At 36.0% G+C, this 26,933-nt stretch overlaps 1 protein-coding gene across 11 annotated transcripts in view; it reads right to left on the bottom strand.

Annotated features, from left to right (window-relative positions):
- ADGRV1 (adhesion G protein-coupled receptor V1) overlaps window positions 1-26,933 on the bottom strand; it is a 282,393-nt gene that overhangs the window by 169,140 nt on the left and 86,320 nt on the right. For 10 of the 11 annotated variants that reach the window (XR_013180133.1, XM_077172043.1, XM_077172048.1 and 7 more), the window contains 27 exons: window positions 26,388-26,512; window positions 25,373-25,539; window positions 25,141-25,284; window positions 24,147-24,254; window positions 23,390-23,642; window positions 22,586-22,705; window positions 22,185-22,407; window positions 21,518-21,722; window positions 20,444-20,590; window positions 17,904-18,159; window positions 14,783-14,991; window positions 14,063-14,233; window positions 13,497-13,679; window positions 12,597-12,776; window positions 11,797-11,961; window positions 10,411-10,528; window positions 10,006-10,129; window positions 8,015-8,153; window positions 7,690-7,875; window positions 7,193-7,425; window positions 6,542-6,690; window positions 6,250-6,448; window positions 5,470-5,686; window positions 4,105-4,344; window positions 2,774-2,923; window positions 1,447-1,920; window positions 580-723 (listed from right to left, as the gene is read on the bottom strand). Coding sequence is in view for 10 of the 11 variants with exons in the window: in XM_077172043.1 (XP_077028158.1) it covers window positions 580-723; window positions 1,447-1,920; window positions 2,774-2,923; window positions 4,105-4,344; window positions 5,470-5,686; window positions 6,250-6,448; window positions 6,542-6,690; window positions 7,193-7,425; window positions 7,690-7,875; window positions 8,015-8,153; window positions 10,006-10,129; window positions 10,411-10,528; window positions 11,797-11,961; window positions 12,597-12,776; window positions 13,497-13,679; window positions 14,063-14,233; window positions 14,783-14,991; window positions 17,904-18,159; window positions 20,444-20,590; window positions 21,518-21,722; window positions 22,185-22,407; window positions 22,586-22,705; window positions 23,390-23,642; window positions 24,147-24,254; window positions 25,141-25,284; window positions 25,373-25,539; window positions 26,388-26,512 (5,029 nt within the window). In the remaining variant the exon portion in view is untranslated. The remainder of the gene's footprint in view (window positions 1-579; window positions 724-1,446; window positions 1,921-2,773; window positions 2,924-4,104; window positions 4,345-5,469; window positions 5,687-6,249; window positions 6,449-6,541; window positions 6,691-7,192; window positions 7,426-7,689; window positions 7,876-8,014; window positions 8,154-10,005; window positions 10,130-10,410; window positions 10,529-11,796; window positions 11,962-12,596; window positions 12,777-13,496; window positions 13,680-14,062; window positions 14,234-14,782; window positions 14,992-17,903; window positions 18,160-20,443; window positions 20,591-21,517; window positions 21,723-22,184; window positions 22,408-22,585; window positions 22,706-23,389; window positions 23,643-24,146; window positions 24,255-25,140; window positions 25,285-25,372; window positions 25,540-26,387; window positions 26,513-26,933) is intronic. The other variant, XM_077172047.1, reaches the window with a different exon arrangement.

Here is a 26,933-nt window from a genome sequence, read left to right as displayed (position 1 = left end):
ATAAAAACTTCAATAAAATTTAAGAGTTAAAACCTCATCATGCCTTTGCCTGACATAAATAAAATGTAATGGTAACATATATACCGTATCAAAGTAGGAAAATTATCTTTTCTCATTCTCATATGAAATAGATAAATGGAAAATTCATCGCTCAATGATTACCAAATTTACGGACATGTGCATTAACACCCAACATATATTCCATGTCTTTTTGCGCATAATACTGAATTCATGCTATTTTCTACTCTGGGGTTGCAGTACTTATGGAAGCATTGTCCAGATTTACTTATTTTCCTTTAAGTCCCCTTTCATGTAAATACTTACACTACTTTCATGTAAATACTTACACTACTTTCATTTTACATATGAAGAGGCCTTTTCCAATTGTATTAAAATGTTTCTATAAGAATTTTTATCAGAGAAAAGAAAAACATACAGTGCAAGTAATAACAGGAAGGATCTCTACCATCATATTCATTACAATGAAAACTTCACTGACTTCTTAGAACAGGTATCTTCTGCAGTGAAGTGTACCTTTCTTCTGTGGTAGGAACATGACATCACAACCAGGCTACTGACCTGTGAATTGGCAGCTTCCTCAGGAATAAGCAGCACAGCAGACTTTGCTATTCCTAATATTTTAGGCACATCCTTGGCACTTCCCCTAACCAGGCTTACATTAGTAAGTTCCAGAGTAAAATTCGAGCCCAGTAAAATAAATGCCTTTGAGAGAGAGAATTTCATTAAAAAGGTAGAAATTTAATTCCACTAAAAATATTATCCAACAGTGCAAATAATTAAAAAGCAACCTGCAGATTCTTGTTTGTTTACATACAAAGTATTTTCAAGACAAGTGTTTCATTGATTATGTTTCTCAAAGAATTACAGTTAAGCCATCTTGCTGGAATAGGAGTTTGTAAAGCAACTATTGCCATTTTAAAAAGTTGCATTTGACACACTGGCCACCTTTGGTTTGATTTTAATCCTTAGGATTAAAAATATTTAAGATGGTTGTAAGAGAATGTAAGAGTGGATGTAACACTGTGATAAAAATGACAAACAATAAGGAAACACAGGAGACTGCAGGTATATCTATCTTTTTCTTCATTGGTCACAAATAACAGATCACTATTTACAATCCAAAGAAACTTAAGAAAATATTTGCATTCATATAATAATAAGATGTTGAACTCATAGTAACACAAAACAACAATGTAAGGAAACTTAAACTATTTGAACACATCCATAACAATGATTTTGCAATTACTGTCAGAAAATTTGATTTTCAAATCCAGTTCTACTCCATAAAGAGGAAATTCGTAACACCAAGGCTCTCTTTTCTGCTTCTTCACAGTTGATATTAGTGAGAGTTTTTTATCTTATTTGTATCGTGATGAAACAAATGGAAACAACAGATATCATGAAAGCTAAAAGAGTAATACACACCTGGTTGCTTATTGGCACTCTTTTTACTCCAAAGCTGGCACCATCCTTTATTGTAAGGAATCCCACCTCATTCTCGGGTTCAATTAGTGCTTTGTCATAAAGGGATATGACACGGTACTCAACCATCACTTCTCCAAATGCCCCAGCATGCCGAGTCACATTAATCTGAACATATCGATCCAGGGCTTTTTCTACCAATACTGACTGCTGATCAGAGTACAGGGCAAACACTCCATAAGGATCATCATTTGCAAACACTGTGATCTTTGAAACTCCTTTCTCATGGTCTAAATCTGCTCCACCTTCCACTGATATCAGCTGTACCTCATAGCTTTCATCCAGTTCTGGAACATCATCAGGTAACAGGTAGATAATTATCTCAGCTGTACTCTGCTGGTCAGCAATGACAACAGATCCCTCTGTCTCAAGAAAGTCACCTGTGATGTCAGATTCACTACATATTTCCCAGTAAACCTGAAATTAGTATAGAAAATGCAAAACATAAAAGAAAGAAAAATAATCTCCAAAGTCAGAAACTTGCAAATTCAGGATTCAGTATAGACAGGATATGGAACAGACTGCTTTTGAATGGGTAAAATAACAATTGTTTTAGGTATGCCTAGGAAGAATATCCTATCACACAGACTATCTTTCAAAAGAGTGTATTATTTCATTAACAGTGTTAAGAATATAAATATTTCCTTTGTTTAGTTTCAGAAGATTTATGTAAAACTATGTGGAATTTAGGAACGTTTTTCAAAAAGTATTTCTCTTTTCTCACCAAAATACCATTGCTGTTTTTTCTGTTTGCAGTATTCCTCACATAAGAAAGGAATTAACTCTCATTAAACACAGCAGATGTTTCTATTAATTGATCACTTTATTTTAAATTAAATGAGTTCCTGTTAAAACTCCTAAACTTTAGGTAAAAACCAATGCTTTGTCATTGGTGGTTCAGAAAACTCTGAGGAAGTCTGATTCTGTCTAAAAAAGTAAAATGCGATGATATCAAAGACAACTCACTGTCACTATGAAAGTACTGTCTCTTATTCTTCCATCAAAAGCAAACTGGGAGAGAAAGAAAGCAAGAGCAGTACAGCAGTATTGTTTTTCTTTTATTTCCCCTGACCAGGGAAGACTGAATTTTACTCTCCAAACCACAAGTACCAGGGCTAAGCCCTTCCTAAATTCAGTCTAAAAGGCAACATAAAAAAAAAATAATTTGAGAAACAAGCAATTGAAAGGCACAGAATGAGATATTTTTCCATACATCAACATCAAGGATTATTTCAGATTACATTGTTTATTAGGAAAAGGGTGAGAATACCGTTATGTTCCCCAGAATGCCTTGAATTCGTTTGACAAACAGTGTAATATTTTGTGGCCCTTCGTCTCCTGAGGGTTCTGCAAAATTACTCTCTTTTAATGATTCAGGAGCAAACTGTACAATTCCATTTGGATCACCAAACTTCTCTATCTGTAAAAAGGTAAACAAACATTTAAAAAACTAGAAATGTAGTGTGAGTTGTATTCTCATTGAACCTACTGATATTTTCACTGCTAGATGCTACAGGGCACATATCTGTTAGTTCCAAAAACAGCAGAGAAAATTTTGAATGTCTCTTTTCAGTTTTCAGTTCTCCTGTCCAAGCAGGAAAAGAACAAAGTTTTATTTCAAATGCTACATCTGAGTATTTTGATTCTAAAGCAGAAAATGCTCAGGCAACCATGAATTAGTATACAGAAACTCTTCTAATACTAAGAGTTTGCAAACTCAGAACTACGGGAGAGAGAGCTCATCCACATCCATCTCCATGAACCATTAGCTGCAAAAAGAATTTGGGGCAACATGACTTCCTGAAGCGGACTGTGGAAGAGCTAATTCCATCAATGTCTTTCAGACCAGATAATAAAAAAAACATACCATTTCCAGGGGAGATTATTTTGAGGGCTTCTTACAGCAGTTTTATAAATATTTCCTTAGTTGCAGTATCTCTAGAGCACTGATTTGTCTGTGATAACTCTCAAAAACATCTGCATTTCTCTAGTACTATGAGAAACCAGACTTTCTCCCTTCCTCTGAAGAGACGTCAAGAGTGACAATGTCCTATTTGTAACTTCTGAGGGGTCAGAGCCTGGTGCTGTGTGGGCATGTCCAGATCGCTATTACCTACCACACACACATGATGGTTGGTGCAGGCCAAGTGGTCTAGCCTGGAGAGTTTGTCCATCATCTCTTTGGTGTTTTCAAGTAAATTTCTCTTATCTTGACTCAGAAGCTGCTTTTTGTCACCCTCTCAAAAGAGAGGGTAGGGGAAGGGAAGCAGTTGAGTGGGGTTTAATTTCCAGCTGGGTTTAAATCACAACAGATGATAAACATATTGACACATAGAAATGTGGGCTCAATCCATGCTCTCTCCAAAGAGAACTATAGAAAACTGCAAATAGGAGGGCCAGCTCACCACTTTATTCCAATTTTTACTGATAGATTCTCTGCCCTTTTTTCTTTCAGAATTGAACATAATATATCAAAATAGTACAAAGGTCAAAAAAGCCAAATGACTAAGTAATCATTGGGATTAATTTTTAAAAGCTTTGCATTTATAAATACCAATATCAATAGAAATCTCTGAAGAAAGAGAAGTGATAATAACTTACTATTAATGTAATGCTGTTTGCCTTAGAGTCTATTTCTGTTTCACCTTTCATAAGGCTCAGTCGAATAATGAAGGTTTTCTGAACTTCAACTTCTTCATGAGGATAGATTTGCAGATTAATTGTTTTCAGACCTCCTTCTCCTTCTTCAAAATAGAATGTTCCATTCACAGGGTCACCAATGTCATTATTCAGAGGAGACAAAATCTCTTCTGAATTGGGTCCCAAAATGTCCCAGTTAATCTGTGGAAGAGATCAGTTTCAGATTTACAGGGGTGGTATATTATAACAGCGTCCCAAGGGGAGAAGTGACAGAGTACCAAAAGTACTTAGCTATGTTTAAGTCTTTGCTATTAATACAAGATACAAAATAGTCATAATTAATTCTATGGGACAAAATATAGAAGCCTTTGAAAAAGTAAATGTCAATTCACAAATGGGAATTTTAAAGTGTTAGTCACAATGTCAGTTTATTAAATTCTAGATGTTTGTAATAGAAAAAAACCTAAGATTTCTTTAGCATATAGCAAGAATCACAAAGGCCAGTGTCTATTTCTCTTTCATGACGTTTTTTGCAAAACTTCCCACATCAGTACTCATGATCAAAACCATTTCCCTTTGAAGTGTGATGTCAAGTCTAAAAATTACAAATATTTTCTATCATAAAAGTCAGATTATAAAGAAAATTTCTTCAGATTATGAAGAAATTATATATATATATAATAAATTATGAATCATTCATATTTCTTCAGCCTGATCAAAAGCCATAGCATTTCCGGCAATTCCCACGAATTAGATTGCCTTTAAGGAGGTTATATTCAGGACTTTACAATTACTATTTTGTTAATTTAAGTGTTTTTTGGTTTTCTCCAATGACTTCTAGAAAAAGTCAAAGATTGAGGCAATTATTATATATGGAGAAGAAGAGTTCATGGTTTATAATGCAAATTTTCCAATTATTTGACAAGACTGTGAAAGGCCCACCCTGTTTTATATTTATATCTTCACTTTATAAGTGGCCTGTATAGAGTAAAAAAATACTCTACAAAACTCATAGTAAGTAATTTCCTGAATTAAATTAAACTAGTAATAGTACATGAAGTTAACTATAATTTTTGTGGGATTAGGAGCTAGTTCAAACCAATATACATTATACCATAATAAAAGAAGGGAAGGAGGAGAAGAAAGAGGATTTTAAAAGGGTAACAACACTTTCTGTTATACTGCAGCTATATGCAATTCATGTTTAATAAAAAGCTGTAATTATACTATTAGAAATAAGTTACTAAGAAAGCTCTCAAAGCACAATGAAGGAGCTTTTTGACATAGTCACTGGAAAACTATTAGTCTTTTACAGGCAAGACCCACTTGCGCCTCCACCAACTGCCCAGTCCTTTCCACCACCAGGGACACCGTTGTGGTTGCATCAGGGTTGGGAAGAACAATTTGGCTTTGGTTGAGAAATCGGACCATGCCCTGGGGAAAGTCACTTTTCGCAATGGTGACCTGGGTCACCAGGTGGAGCCCCAGGACAGCTCCACCAGTAGCTCCTGTCAGTTGGATTTCAAATTGCTCTGCAAATTCACTGCACAGAAAAAAAAAATAGAAAAGACATTCTGAGATATCTGAGAGAAAACAAAAAAAATCAAAACAGTACTTAGTAATTCAATCATGCAATCAACTGAATGTGTTTAAAGGAATAAAGAAATCATCTCCATGGGTGCAGTGTAGAAGATTCATTCTAGTTGCATAGAACGGTGATATCTGAAATAAAAATATTCCAGATATCACAGTTCTGAAATTCTATCATTATTCTATTTTCTACTAGCATTAAGTTAAACAAAAATATGGAAAAATATTTTATTCTTCAGAGCAGTACTGTTGATGCCAACATTTCCTATAATGTAATTAAAAATCATATTTGATTGCATGCATAATTGTATACTATTTAACAGGAACTATGTCACTGTAATATAACATCTTCTTTTTCCCCTTTAGATGATTTTCTCCCTTAGGTGATTTTTTAGCCTGCAGAAATGTGTTTTCCAGTTCAAGCTCTATAACACATATGGGTAGATTTTTTAGTGCATGCTAAAAAAGACTTAATCAAAAGTAAATTGGTGAATAAATATCTGAAAATATAATTACCTTTCTTCATCATTTATAATAGAGATGTAAATAAAAGACTGGTTCTGTTCATGATAAAAAATTACAGTATTATTATGAATTACATAGTCTACACCATGAAGTGCAGAAATACTTCGAGAAAGAAAATCAGCTGTGACAGTGCCATAAGTTCCACGCTTTCTCAAAACAGGAATCATGATTATTCCAGCGTCCTCTTCCACTATAAAAATAATTGAGAAAAATTTATGTAATTTCAAAATTCATGCCAAAGTCTTATCTTCCAAAATATAGTGAGAACTTGTGGTAAACTTACCCTGTAGAAGGACATGCTGCGGATCAAATTCTATGATACCTTCAGCATTGTCATTTTTTGCAATAGTGACCCATACTGTGGAGATATTTCCAATTACTGGAGGTTGATCCACCTGTAGACCATTCTCTCTTACCGTAAAATCAAATCCACTTGCAAGAACATAAAAAAACCCCATAAAAATACATTTTAAACTTCTTGTGAAAGTATAAAGATATGTGTGTGACGATTTTTTAATTACTGCAAATAATTTTATTTTCTGACAGTTACTACCGAAGATTTTTTTTCACATTTCTTCATATTATTATGTTTGCAAGAATTATTACTAGAAATCTGTATATTTCATTTGTTCTTTCTCATTTCATCTTTTTAATGAAATTTCTTGCAACTTGGCAATTTGTATCTAATGTATGGATTTTAAGTTTTATTAAATCTTAATCAGCAATACCTTTACACTAATGTTAAAATAAATGGATTTACCATACATCCATTTTCTATTATGATTACAATTTTAGCTGTATTACAAAATTTTACAGTAAAGCAGAAAAAATGTCTAGCAGTGATTTTATTCAGTTAGATCAGAATCCAAATATAGTTTGTTTTTCTAGTTTGTTTTTCTGCTTGTAACAAATGAACTGGAAATTTTAACTTTACCTTCCTTGGAGTTCCACTTCAGTAATCACCAATGAAAAGTTTTCAGGACCTTCAGGAAAGTCATCATCATGAATTTCAATCCAAATAGTTTTACTTTCCTCCTCTGGTTCAAACACCATGTCTCTTATTGTGGGAGTAAAATCCATTCCTTCCTCTGCAGTCCCACTTATTATCTGAAAGCAAAGATGCACTCTGCCGTAGGATCCCTTGGAACGCACAATAGTGATGTTAACCTGAGGGAAAGAGAATATTTTCTTTTTAAAATGGCTTTGTTTTCTGTTACAGATGCGTTTGCAAGATGTTCTAAAGTCATATTTTCAATGGTTCTGTCCGGTAACAACAATATGATTTATCAAGTACAGAGTACATGCAATTTAACAGATAGCCACAGTCACTTTAGAGACTGATTTCTTTTCTTTCTAAAGTTGAACATAATTCTAGCAACAATGTTGATATTTATCAGTAATTTTATATAAAAAAGAATTTTAATCTAATACCCATTTTTCATCTTCTGTTGTTTGCAGTAGTTCATTGGAGAACGTAAACTCTCCATATGGATAATCACTGGCAGCCATGGTAATATTTGCTTGGCTGCTAGATTCATTTATGAGTCCTCCATCACTGATTCTGGTTAGTTGAAACTGGTAGTAATGCTTCTCCTCAGGACGGTTGTCATCTACAGCCTACAGGAAAGAACCAACAATAGCTGGAAGGATTTAAACTATTTCCAGAGAGAGAGAGATATAAATAATTTTTGCCAAGATCCTAAGAAAATAAAAGAATGTACTTGAAATAGCTACTGGGATCAGATTTCTCATATACCTGTATTAGAACAACTGCTGCAGACTGCCTATCGCGCATGGTCAAGGTACCCGATACCTCAATAAATTCTGTGTGATGAGGAGGTGTTATATTCCAATATATTATGATCTCTCCAAAAATCCCCGGGCCACGTACCAAGCTGCAGGTAAGGACATAAACACAGATTTTATTTTTACCTTTATTATTTAATATCCAATACAGAGATAGTATATCATACTGTTGTGCATGGAAGAAATGTTATCAGCACTATGAAAACTTGAGTTTTAATGTAATTAATCACTATTAAGAACATAAGAATTCCCTTTTCAGGCATTTTCAGAACATATCTAAAGTTCTCTTTTATTTCTCTGCGTTTGGAGGTGTGGTGGTTTAACAGGAAATATGTTTTCTGGGATGCTGTGGTTAGGCCAATGGATGCTCAGATTTTAATACTGGCACCTAATGTGGCCATCGGGACATTGGATATGCCTCTGAGAACACGGGGTTAAAGCAGGGCTCTCCCCTGGCAGGCTCTCTTGGTCAGGGAAAGGTTCAGAGCTCCCCTGCCCGGCTGCGGGCTGGGCGGGGCAGGGGCAGCCATGCGGCCAGGTGAGGTAGGCCTGGGCCCTGGACAGAAAGGAGGGGAAGGGCCCTGCAGGATGGAAGGGTGGAGGAGCACTGAGAGGCATCGGGCAGCCAGTGGTGAGCAGCAGTTCAGTGGTGAGAGCGCTGCACATGAAAGAAGAGGTGACCATTGGCACAAGAAGGACTCCTCCTCCTGATGAACTGAGGATTGAGTATTCTGAAGAGTGGTGCTGGACTGAGAGTTGATGATTTGGGGGATGTATTGTATTGGGAATTTGGTGGGGAGGAGGAGAAGATATATTTGTGAAGTTTTCATTTTCCTTGTGTGTTTCTTATTTTTTTCCTTTCCCTTGTAGTTTAGTTAATAATTTTTTTTTTCCTAAGTGGGAGCCTGCTTTGCTTATTCCTGGTCACATCTCACAGCAAAAACCAGGGAGAGGGTATTCTCATGGGGGCACTGGCATTGTGCCAGTGTCAAACCATGACAGGAGGCATCTCCAGCTGTATTTTTACCAAGAGGTCTTTCAAGTTTCTTTCCACATGTAGCCCTGAAAGATAGGGCCTGAAAACTGATTTCTCTTCATTCTGTTCTGCTTTTCCAGAGATTCTGTTCTGCTTCTCTTTCCAGAGAAGGGCAATTGGATGTCAGGGTAATGCCAGGGGCAATTTGATCTATAAGGCAGATGTAGGATACTAGAATACTTCTTTGAGAATTTCTGTGATATGTTCTGTCTGCTGCTTGTATAAAACCCTATAATAACATAATGCTTGGATAAGTCACAGTAAAGATTTGTCTGCACATTCTGCACATAACACAATCTTAAACTACTTCTTGCACAAAGCATTATTTTCTCTTTTGGACTTCTTGGACCAGTACCAGAAGGTGTTCTGCTGCTTTATATTTGTTGGAAGTGTCATAATCTTTTATTCCAATGCTCTTAGAAGATTCTTCTAAGAATCTAAAACTCTTTGTTCTGTTTTCAGTTGATTGAATAAAACAATTGCATATTGTTTCCACCAAAACCCCCATTCCCACACTGTTTATGCTAGAGTATAACAATTTGCTGAAATACTGTTCAGGCAAAAATCCTGAATCAAATTCTAGAAAGCACAAAGCACCTTTAAATGTCACATTTTCTTACCCCTTTCTTTTGATTAAGATCCTCTTTCCTTTGGTGCATCCTTTGGTGATGTTGTAAATAACTTGAAGACAGAGAGGAATATTTGGACCTCTCCATTAATACTGAAAGGATACACACATGGTATATTCTACCCTTCTTTAAAACCAATCACCTACTTTTTAAAATAGTACTGATTATAGAAGTTATGATAAAATGCAATACTCAATAAATTGCCCAATGCGGGGTCTCATAGCTTTTGAATCTGGGCTGTTGCTCTTTCTTTGACAAAATGAGATATGTACCCACCTAATAAGTGCAGTTCCATTATAACCTCCTGAAGGTTCTCCAATCAAAACATGCTGGGATGAATGGGCTATCCCAACCACCCCAGAAGCTCCTTCATCTCCCATAATAGTGATGGTTGCAACACCTATGAAGAGAAAAATTAGTCTCATGGTAAGTGAAAACTAAGCAATTTACCTTTGGTAAATTTTGTAGCATGAATAGTTAAACATTAGCTTCATAGAGGGCTGTGGAACTATCTGACTTCTTTAGGTAAGGAAATTAGGGAAAAAGACTGACATTCACAATTGCAACCAACTAGATGCCCACAAAATACTTAAGCACTGGAGACTAAAATAATATGAACAGACTTAGAATAGTTCTCATATAGAATATCTAAAACCAGAAGATACTGAATTAACTCTTTACCATTTACAGGAGATATCTCTGCATCACCAGTAGAGACTAGTTGAATGGTAAATGTTTCATTCCCCTCCAGCAGACCGTCTTGTATTGCATGTAAAATAATCCGTTTCTGGGACTCAGTCTGCATCATGTAAAGACCAGAAAGACATGGATATATATTAAATGAAATTAAACAAAATACAGTGTTAAAACAAATTTTCTGAACATATCAAGTGTTAAGAATGCTTGACATATTCTTTAGTATTTTAAAACATGAGATTATCTGATCTGGCTGAAATTTCTTCTCACAGATTGATAGCCAGTAAAAATTGTCTCTCAAACATTGCGGGCCACTCTAAAAATACCCTCACTATTTTCAACTAAATAAGGATTGAAATTCCTTTGAAATTGTAATCACAAAGGTGTTTTTTAACTTAGAGGAAACTTTCTATAGAGAAACTACCTATTCAATAGTAAACACATATTCTAAGGATTATTTTATTAAGATTAGATATATTAGTCAAATTAGATATATTAGTCATATTATTAAGATTAGATATATTAGTCAAATTTCTGCCTAATCCACATTTTTGTCAGTGGGAAGTGGCAAAAATATATAAATTTAGTATATCATGCATACAGTTTATGCTTATACTCAAGCATGTATGAATGTTCAAGACAAAATGTGAAAGCCTACCAGTAGCGAAATGACAGCGAAACTTTGCCAAATGCTAATGGTTTTACCAGAAAAAAAAAAATCTATTTTTCAGCTGACTCAAAGTAAAACAACCAGCATGCCTATTGATTTAATGAAAAAAACCCTTATGCTGAGAGAAAATACATTATGCTCTGCTAAAATACTTTTCTTCATTAAATATTTTGAGTAGACTGTAATATTTATATTTAAATATTAACACAGTATCCAATATTTAACTCTGAGTTCAGAGCTGCAACCTGCCATGAAATACAAATTAAATAACACTGTCTAGTTTGAAAGTTATGAAGGTGCTTTTGGGGTTTTTTTTAATCTGCAGATTTTGAGCAGTCATTTTTCTTTCTCACTCTTTCAATACAAATTTTCTTTTAAAGATTCTTGATACTTTACTGGAAAAAGTGTTTCTGTAATCATTATTTTTATTTGGTAGTTTCAACTTCTCTTTCTTAATAGTAAAAACAGTGGAGATTTGAAGATCTACCTTCCTGATGATTACATTATGCTGCATTAAAAGAGCATGTCAGCTTTCCATTGCATCTTGAAAGAAGCCTGAATATTTCTAATCCCACCAGTTCAAACTGACATTTTTCTAGTGTATAATACTTAGTAACCCTGTACTTCTATCAACAAGTAACAACAACCATACAAATATACACCAGTAGAAGGAAGTATTTATAAATAAGTTATTGCAGTACCTCACTGAAATGAAGGGTACCATTTAGAGGGGTCAGATCATATCTGGCTGCTTCCTCAAGAATCCATAACACTGTAACTGCTCCTCTTCCTCCCTGACTTCGACTTACATTGAGCAAAACAATTGCAGCAGAGTCATCAGGTGTCTCAGGTTCCTTCACAGTTACCTGATGGAGAAAGAGAAGGAGAATATGGGAAAGACTGTATTGAAAAAAGTCAAAAGCTGCATTGATTATGTCAAAAAACATGGATACATGTTTAAGATAAACAGTGGAGAACATTATCAATGACAATTCTAAATAATAGGAGTGAAAATGGATAGGGACATAACAGGGGTAAGGAGAGTTGAATTCTGGTAGCAAGGACTAGTCATTCAAGTGATTTCTGTATGCACTATGATCCAAAACAATTACAGACAATGTCACCAGCAGGCTCAGTACCAGCAAAAGGGAGAGCAGAAGCACTGCAAGAACTAAGATGAGATATGCTTTGTAATTTCTTTCCAAATTTTACTTTCAGTAATGCAGATTATTATACAGACCATCAAAAATCCTTCCTAGGATGTCCTGAATTGTTATTATAGTGAATTAAATTGATTCAGTCATGCAGAAATCTACATTTATGCAGCAGCACTTTCACTGTTACTACCATCCTACAAAGCTCAATGAAGACAAGCACTAATATCATTTCAATGAAATCACATCTTCCACTGCAGTAAAGGCTTACAAAAATCAGCTATATGCTAGTGACACGAACCCACTCCAAGTCTAGCAGAAAGGAGTGCAGCCTAAATCAAACTCACATTCTTTTCTTCAAACCTGAATACCCCAACAGGAGAATCATTTGGTGGAATAGCAACAGTTACCAGGGTGTCATTCCCAAGTCTTGCACCACCTGTTACCCTCACCAGGGCAATTTTGAATATCTCAAGGAATTCAACTTCATTGTCGTCTATGATTGTAATTTCTATTTCTCCTGTAGCCTGTAGAAATGTTAAAAAAAAAAAGCAACAAAGCTTCATTTCTAATATTCTGCCAATTGTTTGGAAAAAAATTAAAATAGGCAAATTGTATCTAGTAATAGACAATGCTGACCTGTTAATTTTTCTTCTTACGCTTGTATATTTATAATAAGAAGATATAATTTCAGTAGTTGTTTTTCAGTCCATCAATGTAAATCTTTTTTGTTAAAACCAGCAGAATGTTCTGCTTTGGTACTCAGTAGAAAGTGCATGTTGACAATATTGTCAATATTCTGTCAAAATTCTGCACACTATGTATATCCTTCCCTTTGCCAAGGACCACTTATATTCACTTAAAATCAAAATCCCTCGTGTACAATAAGTATTCTAAGGTGCAGCATGAAATTTAACACTTTGTGTGGAACACAGATAAGAAAACATATAGGTTTATTCTGAGAATTTATAGTGAAGGTGGATTTCACTACAAATTTTCATCGTAACAGGGTTTATTATTAGAAGTTATGTCCTCACTTGCCAAAGTACCAAAGACACACAAGCCTATATGGTCAATGGTTTTGAATATTCTGGTTTTCCATGTCAAAAAACTGAAGCTGGGACCATCATTCACATACATAAGGCCATAAATAATACGTTTACAGTGAAAATTATGATAGAGATAAAACATAGAAAAAATCTTAAGCTGGTAACCCAAAGTCAGGTAAACTTTCAGCAAGTGAATACCTGTCCATCTGCAAATGTAAGGTTTCCACATGATGGTGTGAAGTCTTCAAAGCTGGCAGTTGAAAGAATGGCTTCCCAATACAGAGTTGCTGACCCAAACCTCCCAGCCTGTCGAACAACTGGGAGTTTTAGTACATTTTGTGGTGGTGGTACCTCATAACCAGAAACAGCTCCAGTGATACCCTGTATATTCAAAAAGAAATTGCCGTGTCCCAACAAACTTTTTTTTTTTTTTAAGTTTACTGGCAGTTAAAAATAAGTGAAGAAATACTTGTAAAATGGTCTGGCCTTAGAATTGACCTTGCTATGAGCAAAAATCTGGATTAAATGACCTCCTGACATTCCTTTTTATGACACTGGTTTCAGCAATGCCAGCTCCATAATAAATTTTGTGTATTATTTGTGACGAACCTCTTAAGAAAGAATTTTTTGTCTGGTATCTGGCCATTTTACCCAGAACAATTTAGTACCATAAAGCTAATCAGAACACTTTCATAAATCATCTGAGAAATCAGACCGTCTTGCTCAAAAGCCACTTTACATGTTTTTCATTCAGACTTATTTACCTTTGTAACATTAAAATTAAATATTCCTCTGGCATCATCATTTTCTTCAATTGTTATTTCAGCTATTTCTAATCCAAGCCTCTTCACACTTGGCTGTCCTTCAGACAAAGTGATTAGCTGCACATCAGTAATATTGATTATAAATCCTTCCTGTAATTCTGGAATATTATCCTGAAAAAGAGTTTTAAATGGCTTTTTTTTTTAATGATACATTGCAATATAGTACAGTTGACTACTTGTAGGTTGCTACCTGTTCAAAACTTCTCAGTATTGGGGACCATATAACCAATCTCTGGCTTCATACCATAAAGATGAAAAGATACTTTTGCTGAGATTTTGAAATCAAAGCTGACAAGTCAGATTCCAGATCTGCAAGAACAGTGGAAAGCAGTGCTGGCTGTCATCTGTTTCTGCTACCTATGAGAAAGTCAGCTAGATCTCAGAAACCAAGCCATGACTTGAAAATCAGTACCTCCATTCTAAGTATAGTTAAAGAATATACATAATCTTTTTCATTATTATAAGCAAATTTTTGGATTATAATCAAAGAATTTGGCTCATTCCCAGTGATGAGTATGCAAGGTTTTTTGAAAGAGATGGCTGCAAGAGTCCCAGCACAGCCATTTCCATAATGTTAAGTCATACTACTAGTATAAATTCAGTACCATTTCCATTTCCTTAAAAGATATTAATAGCTTAAGAAATTGTTAGTCTACTCACAGGCAAAATAGTGACTATGACAGAAGCTGCTGTTGCATTCTCTGCCATAATTACTGTTTTCTTTTCCAGTATATAATCCTCATTTTCTGTTGCTCGATTGGAGGGTGGGAGTTCAAAGTTTGGCGCAGTGCTCAACTGGACTGCAAGGTCCCCAACAAATCCTTGTTCTCGAACAATTTGTAGAGTAACAGTAGTTGAATTCTCCTGCCCTATAGTAAGGAGATAGAAAAAATTCAAGATACGATTGTTTTACAATCATAGAATATGCTGAGTTGGCAGGAACCCACCAGGATCATCAGAGTTCAACACCAGAATCACACCATGGGCCTGAGAGAATTCTTCAAATTCTTCTTGAACCCTGTTAGTCTTGATGACCACTTCCCTGAGCACACTGGGTGGTGCTCAGCCACGCTCTGGGTAAAAAACCTTTCCTGCTAGCCAATCTAAATCTGCCTGAACTCAGCTTCATGTAATTTATTTAAGTTCCTGTCACAGGGCACCAGAGAGTGCAGCAATCAGTGTCTGCCCCTCCTCTTCCCCTCATGAGAAAGTTGTAACTGCAATGAGGTCTCCCCTCAGTCTCCTCCTGTCCAGGCTGAGAAGACCAAATAACCTCACCCATTCCTCATACGACTTCCCCTCAAGGCCTTCACCATCCTCATGGCCCTCCTCTGCAAGCTGTCTAAAAGCTTAATGTCTTTCTTATACTGAAGTGACATAAACTGCCCCCAGCACTCGAGGTGAGGCTGCCCCAGGGCAGAGCAGAGCAGAGCAGGACAATCCCCTCCCTTGCCTTGTTGGCAATGCTGGGCCTGATGCCCTCCAGGACATGCTTGGCCCTCCTGGCTGCCAGGGCACTGCTGGCTCATGTTCAACTTGCCACTGACCAGGACCCCAGGTCCCTTTCCATGGTGCTGCTTTCTACCGTCTCATTCCCCAGACTGTCCATCCATCAAGAGTTGCCCCATCCCAGGCGCAGAGTCTGTTACTTTCCCTTGTTAAACTTCATACAGTTGGTGATTGCCCAGTGCCGTACTTTGTCAAGGTCTTTCTAATTTGTTGAGGTCTCTCCTCAGGGACTCTCTGCCCTCAAGGGAGCTCCTCCCAATTTAATGTTGTCAGCAAACTTAGTATTCCCAAGAGTCCTGGATCCAAGTCATTTCTCACAGTATATCACAGTACAAGCTGGCTTGTACTGGGTAATTAATTTGGATATAAATAAGGAAACCAGTCGGTTCCATAAACTGGGCCCTGTGTTGACAGAGAGGAATCTCAATTAATTACCTTCTATCCTATGCTGCAGACATCTCACTTGTCTGGGAGCTGAGCAGCTTTAAAAGATCAGACCAATGAGCTATCTAGTGCTATCAGACCAATGAGCATTTCAAAGCCCCTTTATACAGAGGGGTTCAAACAATAAACTCTCTCTGTTGCCACATCAGGACTTCAGGTGTGTGGTCATCTCTGTCTCTGACCCACCCTCCTTCATGCTACAGCTGTTCATGAAGATGTTGAAGAGAACTGAGACTAGGATGAGCCCTATGGAAGCCATATTTCAGCCCTTGGCCTGCTTGATTCTCAGGTCAGCTAACTACCGGAGCTGCTTGTTAGAAGCGCTTCAATTCTGCTCCGTGACACAAAAGTCCTTGAAGAATTCTAGGGCTTAAGCAGATGAGCACACACAAGTGATGAGAACACACAAAACAGTACCTATATTTGAAGATACTGTGCATTGAAAAACTGGATCTAGAAGAAGAATAAGATATTAAATATCTACAGTTTTATATGTGTATTACACAAATTATTACTTCAACACTTACACTTTTATTCAGTTATCCTTCAAAACTTCTATCTCAGTAATTTGCCTGACCTTTCATGCCATCACTATTGATTCTAACACAGAAAGTGGTATTTAGGGTAGTCATTCTGGTTGTAAATATCACATTTCCTTAACTCAAATATCGAAGAAGTTAAATAGACTTGTATCAGTCAGAATCAGCATCCTTTTGGGAAAGCAGATTTATTCTATCCAATCAATAATGAAACACATGATCTGGTGAAAAGTGGTGCATTTATGACTGCAGAAATAGATAAAATGTAAATAGGCTTGCACTTCAAACAAGTTATTGTAACCAAGTATTATTTCACAGACAGAATTTGTGAATAATTCATTAAAAGTACAACAGTTAAAGATTGGAAAAAAAAAAAAAACAACCGTGCAACCAGTGGAAGCTAGGAACCTTCCCTGAACCCTAACTTCAAAGTATAAATGTTTATAATGTGTAAGAAATTAACAGAACCCTATACATTACTTCTAGGTGCTAATAAAGGAGCAACACCAATTCACCTGAAAATAAAACATATTAGAATATTTTACGTGTGATAATATACTCTGATGAAAAAAGTATTTTTGTATATCTAATTTTTTTAAATGGACAGAATATTAAATTGTTAGAAAATTCTAACTGGATTGTTAAAGTATGAATAGCCTATCAGGTAACTGCGGGAAGAGCCCCAAAAAATGCCAGCTAGCTCCCTGAACCAGGAGAGAGGGAAGAAGCCTGCCTGTCAGTTCTCCTCTGATCAAGTGCCTGGGAGATCTCTTTCAACTTGTGCCTGGAAGGAAAACCAAATCAAACACATAACTGCAAGCAGAAAAACACCACCTTTTTCATGAAGTACAATTGACTCCTGCTCTGCTTCCTTCCTTCCCCTAGGCCTCTGAGCAAAAGACTTCCCTTTTTGAGCCACTTCAAGAGGAAAGTCTTTCTATGCAAATTATTTTAAATATAGCAATCTCACTAAATGGGCAACTTCTGCTTTTTATATAAACAGAAGTATTTTATGCATTTGTGATTTGCAACTTACCTCTCAAGAATGGCTGAAGAATATGATGTATGCAATGTGAAATACAGCCTAATTACATATTTTAAGGGATATTTATGCTATAAATAATAAAATATTGCTGATATATAAAAACTTTAATAAAAAACTGATGATATATACATATATGTATATATGTATGTATATATATACATTTATGTAACCAGTGTTATAGCGTTAACAATGCTGACTTTGAAAAAACATACATTTTTTCCTAAGAATTAAGAAACAGACTTACCTTCTGGCTCTGTGATTTTAACAAAGAGAGACTCCATGTGCCATTCAATCACACCATGTGGAGAGTCACTGGGTAAAATGCTAAGTACAGCTCTTGCCCTTTTGGGATCAATGACAGCTCCTTTTGTGCTATCTTGAACATCCACAGTGGTAACACGCGTGAGTATGATTTCCACTGCCTCTGAAAGTTCTGCAACACTGTCCGCAAGAATTGTCAGGGTGATTGTGGACAGGGCCTGACCTTCTGAAAATGTAACCTAAAGTTTTAGAGGAAAAGCAGAAAAAAAGTCAAATTTCTTGTCAGTGTTAGTAAACCTAGAGTTTTATTCTGTAAACTGTATCAGTTATAAAATGCATCTACATACACACATACATATCTTATAGAATCATAGAATACAAGGTTGGAAGGGACCACAAGGATTATGTGGCCCAATCTTTCTTGGCAGTACCAGAGTCTAACCAAGACGGTCCAGCATCCTCTCCAGCTCAATCTTAAAAGTGTCTGTTTTGGGGAGTCCACAACTTTCCTGGGAAGGTTATTCCAATGGATGATTGTTCTCATGGTTAAAAAATTACGTCCAGTGAGAATCTCCGCAGGAGTAACTTGCATCCATTACCCCTTGTCTTTTCAACATGACACCTTGTAGAAAGTATTCTACTTTGTCACCACTTTTTAAGTACTGACACATGGTCTGAACATAAGGTCTCCCTAAAACCTTCTCTCTAAATTGAACAGCTCTCTCATCCTTTCCTCATATGACAGGCTTCCCTGTCCTCTAACCACATTTGTCGTCAGCTCTGGACCCCTACCAGCCTGCCCATATCTATTTTCCATAATGGGGACCAAAACTGAACAGCTGTAGCCCAAAAAGTGCTCAGTAGAGTGGGCTAATGACTGCTTTATCTCTGCTGGGAGTGGCCTTGTTGATGCTACTCAGAAACATTCTGGTGGATTGCATCAATGTTCATATTCATGTTTATAATGTTTATATTGAGTTTATTGACCAGGAGAATCCCCAGGTCCCTTTTTCTGGAGCTAATCCCCAGTCAGGATAGATGCCAGTGGGTGCTGGACTCCTGAATTATATTTTCCATAGTGCAACATTTGTTCCCGATGAATCTTCCAGTCTGCCCAGGTCTTCCTGCTAGATGGCTCTCCAAAGAGTCCACTTCCTCACATCGTCAAACTTCATCAGAGTACACCTGATCTCATCACCTACATCACTTATGAAGATATTAAACACTGTTGGGCCCAATATTGATCCCTGAGGGACCACACTTGTGACAAGTTGCTAGTTTGAAAAGGAGCTATTTACCACCACTCCCTGGGGGCAGCAGTAACACATTACTTTATTTAGAAAAAATCCACAGCAAGATGTATCAAAAACCTTGAAGAAGTCCAGGTAGACAATGGCTTTTTCTTTTCTTATTAAACAGCCTTTATCTCAAGATTTTTCTCTTTCTCCTCATCCTGCTGAGATGGGGAGTAAGAGAGAAATAGTTGGAGGTTTTTAGACAGCTAAGGTCAACACACCACATATATCCATATCAAAATAATGAACATATATCTCTTAAAATCATTGCTATGTGAAAAAAATGGCTACTCAACTTATATTTTTCTTCTTCTCCAGATAAAATGATTGATACATGCTTTGTCTATCCATATTCTTATTTTTAAATTCAAAGGGCCTGCCACTTGATTAGGTCTTTCTCAACAAAGAAGATGTGCGTAGAAACACATCTAGTCTAGTCTACACATAATATGTAGGACAAACAGAAATTTCCACTTAATATCATCCTTTCTGACTCTTCCTGCATGGAAAGCTATGCAGTGTACTCATATGGTATGTAGCTGGAATGCACAAGGAGGTACTCTAACAATTTTAGAATGATTGTTTTGGGACCCTTGATTTCCAGTTCATTTATTTTTCTCTTCACTATTTTTCAGGCTTTGTGTCTACTACAGACAGCCAGAAGGTGGAGGACATTGATTTACAGAAACTGACTCCTGGCAGTCCTAGGGCATATAAAGAGCTTTGGCCACAGGAAAAACTGGATTTTAACATGGCTGGGAATCTAAAAGTCTCAAAAACATAGAAAACTGGGACTTGTCATATTCTGCTGGGCCACTTAAGTTCTCCATTGTATTGAAAAGGTCAGGACGAAGAGCTAACATTCCCAGATTCCCACCTATGCAAACAGTTTTACATAGTAACTGAATCTCACAACAGGGAAAAAGGAAGATGTGAATAGGATGTGAATAGGATACTACAGATACACATCTCCTGTGCCTGGACAGCTTTGCAATATCAGGTTCTAGAAGTGTAAGGGTGATGCCGCTTACAGTATCACCGCTTACAGGTATTATGTGCCAGCCAGAAGCAAAAAACATTTGAATCACAGGAAAGGACCAGGAAGCAGGGATTAACAGAAAAGTGGGGCAATCTAACGTGTACTGTCCTTCTCACTCAATACATCTTTTTCTATTGTCTGAGACAATACAGTCAGTGCCTCCCCAATAATAGTGATATTATTAAATACCATTCCTGAAGCTGGAAATACATCACTTATGCTCCCATTAGTGATCCATTCTACTGTAACTCGTCCATATGTTCCTATTAAACGTTCAATATTCAGGGTGATCAAGCTGTCCTGTTCCATTTCTTCAATTTGCTTAAATAAAGAACTCTGGAAAACATACAGCAGCAGAATCATAGCATTATTTTCTTAAAAAGAGAAGTTTCTTTAGAGAACAGGATATTCAAAGGACAGAGACATTGGGCTTCAATAAATTATTCTACTATTAAGCAGCTAAATGCAAGTCTATTGATTAAACTTTCATAACTTAATACTCAACAGGTCCAAACTTCATAAACACAAGAATTTGTAATGTCAGACCTCTTCATCCTGAGGCAAAAATTCAATGGTTTTTGTCACCGTTTTTTTTGGTACAGTATTTTACATCCAAATCATGTGAAGCAGATAAACATGTAGACTTTCAAGACAGACATACTTTTACTGTTGTTACTTTACAAATATTCACTCTCCTCACACAATGTTTCATTTCAGTGATGATTCTTCTGTGTTGTATATCTTCATTATGCATTTAGTACATATATCTGTTTACATAACTTCTACAATATTTGATAACTTAAGAATCAACAACTCCAAATAATACTTTTAGTCTGATATTTTCTCCAAAGTTTTTATTTTGTTCAGGCAGATGGACTCATCCTGTGGCATAACTATTTTAGAGGAAAAGAATCTTTACTTAATTCCCTTGATTAACCAATCAATATAGACTATGATGATATCATATATGCCATCTGATAATTTTTTAGGTTGCTGCAAAGTAAAACTGATAAAATAATGGGTTATTCTAAATGTAAGGGGATTATAAAAAGCCCACAACAGGGACAGACTGGAACTGAGTTTCTATTACCTGTCATCTATATAACCAAGTAACAATGCTAAATGGAAGTCAAAACCCTTCTGTCTCAGGTTGCTACCGGACTTTAGAAAAAGAATCCTGTCACATGCAATTTAAGTATGTTTGTGTTCTGTTATTCAGAAATTATATATACATATTTTAATGATTTACCTTAAAAGTTTTACCTGGGCAAATGCAATGACTCCATAGGCATTGTCATTGGCAGGAATAATTATGTTAACAAAACTGTGGACACCAATCTCTGCACCTCCTTTAGGGTTTTTCAGGCGCACTTGAAAACATTCTTCCTCCTCTGGGATGATGTCATCCAGGATATTGACTGCTATCACAGCTTCCATGTCCCCAGGCTCAAATATCAATTCACCTGAACTAGCATACAAACAAACACATCAAGTAAATATAAACTAAGGATATGATTAACAAACTTTGAAAGCACTACTGAAAATTTAAAGAGCATTTTTGATGCTGAAATTGTTGTTTATTTTCCTGAGTAAGTCAATGAGGTTGTGGAATTAGTGTTGGGCTTGTTTTTATTCTTAATTACAATAGAACATATAGTAACTGAGTAACTGATATTTCTTATTAATGTAATGTAATTTAATTTATCCTAAATAAAAGCTTCAATATCCAGTTTAACTACAAGTCCTTTTATTACATATTTTAAAGCAAATTGAGAGAAGTTTGACTTCAGGTTAACTTAAGTCTACCTGTGAAAAATTCTCTTTAGTGTTAATAAACACATCACACAGAGGAGCCTATTATGGTCTTCACTGTAACAAAAAGACCACCAAAAAGGAATGCAAGAGCTGGGATACAAACCAAAAAACCTACCTAGGTATAAAATCTGACTGGTTGGAGATAGTTGTCAGCTCATAAATCTGGGAGCTGGATTCAACGGAAAGAGCAATCAAACTCTTGCTGGAGTTCAGAGACTTTGTAGTAGTGAAAATTATATGATCTGCATATGGGGCTTCCAGCATCAGAGAGAACTGGTTCTCTTCCGAGTTCCAGGAGTACAGTGCTGTTGTGTCCTTACCAGAGAGGAGGATGTGAACTACATTGAGCAAGGAAGAGAAAAAAAGACATATTCAGTGATATATTTAAAATTTCTTGTAATATCAGAAATGCCCTTGGCAGCTCAATTGTTAAAAGTATCTCTTAAAATCTGATAAATAATATGAAAATTGAATGCATATATTTCTTCAATTCCAGTACTATAAACAAAATCTCACCTAAACCTGAAGGAGGTATGAAAACATGGATGTTTCTTACAGCAGAGACTGGAAGAGACTGAAAGTGTCTGAAGGTAGACTGCCCTGTCTCCCAGATGAAAATTTCAGAATTTCCAGTTTCTACAAAGGGGAAAAATTACAAAACATACATTATACATACGTTATATTGCTGCCTCTAATCACACACTGGTGGCCATTCAAAGGCAGAGGTTGGCAACTTTAATTACAAAGTGAGACCAGTGATTGTATCTTCCTTTTTACTTGCATAACTCCAGAGCATGATTTCCCATTAGATGATTTATTCCATGACATAATTTAAGGGTTTTTCTGCACACATTCACATAAAAGAACAATAAAAAACCCAGCAGACAACAGTCAACGGCAAAGAAACCTATGGACTGCAACACACACATTCAAAGAGTCACAGTGATGCAGACATAAAACAATGTCTAAAGTGTCATACTTGTAATAAAAATGTACTTTGCTGAACAATGCTCTTTGCATATAGCAAAACTCGGGAAAGCTTAGAAAGGGTGCAATGAGCAGCTAGATGAATAGAGTTATTATTCCCTATTGTTATTGGGAAAATATTTCATTAGCTTCATAAATATTTGAGAACATATACAATGCTTTCATTTTCTGAGGTACAAATCACAGATTACTTTGGTAAGATCCTTTTCAGCAAATTGTCATCCAGCAGTAATATTTTAATCTCTATCTAAACCCCTTTTATTCCAAATACCTTTGCTATCAAACAAGCCAGCACATACTTAGGAAACTCAGTGTTTGTTTTCTGATAAATACCTTTTGCAACAATTAAATATATATCAGATCCAGAAGTCCAGGCCTCCATGTGTTTTATTTCTTTTGCTGGTAACTGATGAAGATTCCTAAACTCATTATTCAGCCATTGGTACAAGAGTACATTCTGGCTGGTATTTGACAAAGAAACTAGTAAGTACATAATGCCTCCTCGGGGAAACAAGGCAATGCTCAGAGCTTTGTAAAGTGGTAGTTGATGATGCAGCACAAATATATCTTTATTCCACTGGAAAACCTGCAAAAATAGAATATGTATCTTATTATATATTTATAAAAAGCACTAAGAAAAAAGAAATTAAGTGTTTTGATGAGAAATTGGAAAGACTTATAATTAACTGATTTCCTCATTTCTATAGTGGATCCTACATTATGGTGGAAGCACACTGATAAGCAACTGTAAGTAACTACCTTACTGAAAGTGCCTGTGCATCTGTTCTTCAGATGAACAGGTTTATGGTCAGATGCTATTTCTATCCCTATAGGTATTTAATGTAATAGACTTCAAAACAGAAATGACAGTAGCAATATAATCAAAACAAGTCTAAATTACATGTTAATTTAAGGAGTGTTGTTACCTTTAAACAAGTCTAGAATTTCATGTCTTATAAATCTATAATAGAAATGTAACTAATTTTTCAGGAATACATACTTACTGTTTTATCTATATTTCCTTCATATTTCAAACTGAAAACTAATCAAACTACCTACATCAAAGCCATGAAGACAAGTGTGCTCTAACCTGGATGGAACTGAAACTGGTGGTATCACTCACAAAAACCAAATAGTCTTCTTCATCCACAGCAAAATGTTTGACAAGTGTGGTATCCAAAATAGAGAGGGTCTGTAGCTACAAGGAAAATATGGCAAAAATGGTATTTTGAAGTCAGTTCAAGTTCATACATATGCACACACAGATTTAAAAACTGTAAACATACAAAACATGTATAAAATAATATATTAAAATTTTCATAGATGTAATTTTATAGTTTTAAAAATATATATGGGATCATTTTACAAAATTAATATTGGTTATCATACATTTTTCAGAAAATGCTCTATGACTTCATTACTCCACAATTTCTTTGTTCACTTCCAAGGTCATTTTATCTCTCCCTCAAAATATGACTATAAAAAACATTAGACAACAAGCTTTAATAACTGTCATGGTTTAGGAATGGTATTTCTCAGTTTAGTATTCCCACTGAAACACTCCAAACCCTGCTGCCTCTTCCTTTCCCCCCTGCAGTGGGATGGAGAGGAGAATTGGAAGCACAAAAGGTGAAGATCATGGGTTGAGATAAGGACAATTTACTGCAAACAGCAACGTGATAAGAAAATTAACAGTAAAAACAACAATAATAATAGCAGAGGGTACAAGAGAGGCAAAATTCACATGTGAAAATGCTCACTATGCAAAACCCATCAATATGTGAACTGCACCCAAATACCCCAACCCCCAGGAGGGTCCTTTTCCCCTGTCAACAGAAAATGACATGAGGTGGTATAGAATAACCTCTGGACTCCAGCCATACCCCCTTCTGGCTACTGCAAAATTAACCCTTCCCTGGCCTAAACCAAGACAATAACTTACATCACTGACTCATGCAGAGTGTTCAGTTGCCAAACTATCTGAGAACAGAGTTCTTTTTCCCAAAACATGGTGGAACAGAAGGGCTTCACAAAGTCCTTTCTAACCCCATTATTTAATGAATTTCTAAGTAACACAGATTTACCTTCAATAGTTTGCGTCCAGGCATGAATACATATACACTGCTGTTGGAAGCTCTCTGACTGCTTCCTCCATGAGTAATCACAAGGTAGGGAGAGGCATGGATTTGGAAAGACACACAGCTTTTAGGATTCCACATACTGAAATTCTGAGAGAAGAATGAAAATGCAGAACTGAAATGTCAAGGTTTTATTAAGCAGCATGGTTAATGGTGGTGTCTGTAAGCAAGCATTTACCTCGATGGCAACAAAAACTCCTTTCCACTGGTAGAGAGTAGAAAACACAGATGGAGGTGAACGCAACAGGACACCATACAGGTTTTTTTCCAATTCAAAGAAACACCAGCTAGCTGCTGACTCTTCCACAAAGCTTTGCACGACAGACAGAACACTGATACTATCCCCTGCAATACAGTATAAGAAAAAAGTATTTATCTTTTCGGTCTTTTACAACACCATTTTCATTATTTATTTGTGAAAACCAAATCTAGTATCAGAAATCACAGAAGATTCTGAGTTTAAATGGACCAACAAGGGCTATCAACTCCAGCTCTTAAGTGAGTGGTACATACAATGGTCAAACCCACAATCTTGACTTTTTAGCACTATGCTCTAGATGCCTAATCTATATTGTTTCTAAATAGTTGGTATAAGTGCATGTAAATGCATGGACATGATATAGCGCTGAGGTTGTACTGAGTTAAATAATAAATTAATTTCTCATATATTACTATTACATATGGAGGATGCATAGGCAAATTGAGTGTGATTCAGAGTGACTCAGTTTGGAATTTAGGTAGTGAGAAAATTAACTAGATAAGAAGAAATAAAAAAGTGACAAAGAAACTAAAAATGTGTTTATCCTCATTTTCTCTCTCATCACAAGTAGTAGTCATGGCAATAATATTCTTAAATGGCCTAGTCATTCAACACTTAGAGAAAATAGTGTATTTTATACTATTTAGAAAAATCCAGAATTACAAGTAGTAAAGAATAGATGTATAAATCAAAGGTCTTGTGAAAATATATAAGCAACAGGAAGAGCAACACAGATTGTTGAAACTATGGCAGCAATGGCTGATGACAAACTGACTCTTAAGCAGCCAAAATTTTTTATCTAATGAATTTTGATATCATAGGAATATTATAAGTGAATTTTCATTCCAAAGTTATATCTCCTGTATGTTTGGTTACTCTGTAGCTATCTTTACTCTGAAAACAGCAACAGATGCTCTTGATAAAGTGAACGTACTGATGCCAAATGCAGTATCCGACAATGTCTCCCACTCAACACTCACAGATACGTTGAGCCCATTACTCCGTGAAACTTTCAAATAAACCGTAGTGTTTGCTTCTTCAACTGTGAAGATACTTGTCCTAAATTTGAGAATTGTGAAATAAATTTTAAGATGCATTATTTTTATAGTACAAAAATAGGATTCTTACTGTACATTTTCAGCACAGAATATGCAATAAAAAGAAAATACTGGGTTTGCTCTGTGGTGGACTAATACTAATTAAGGTTGCCCAATGTTTCTTCACACAAGACTTTGACAAAATCATGGGAAATTCAAAAAAATCTTAAACCAGCCTGAAATCTAACACACAACTGTATGGGTGAAGCTGAATGATTTCTGAAAACATCATTCCGTATCATTGACTAATATAATCATAGAATGGTTTGGGTTGAAATGAACCTTAAAGATCATCTTGTTCCAGCCCTCCTGCCATAAGCAGGGACATCCTCCCCTAGACCAGATTGCTCAGAGCTCCATTGAACCTGACCTTGAACACCTAC

Source organism: Agelaius phoeniceus, chromosome Z (genome assembly GCF_051311805.1).
Source record: "Agelaius phoeniceus isolate bAgePho1 chromosome Z, bAgePho1.hap1, whole genome shotgun sequence".
Classification (NCBI taxonomy): Eukaryota; Metazoa; Chordata; class Aves; order Passeriformes; family Icteridae; genus Agelaius; species Agelaius phoeniceus.
The sequence above is the reverse complement of the archived record's forward strand: the minus strand, read 5'-3'. Positions and strand labels throughout refer to the sequence as shown.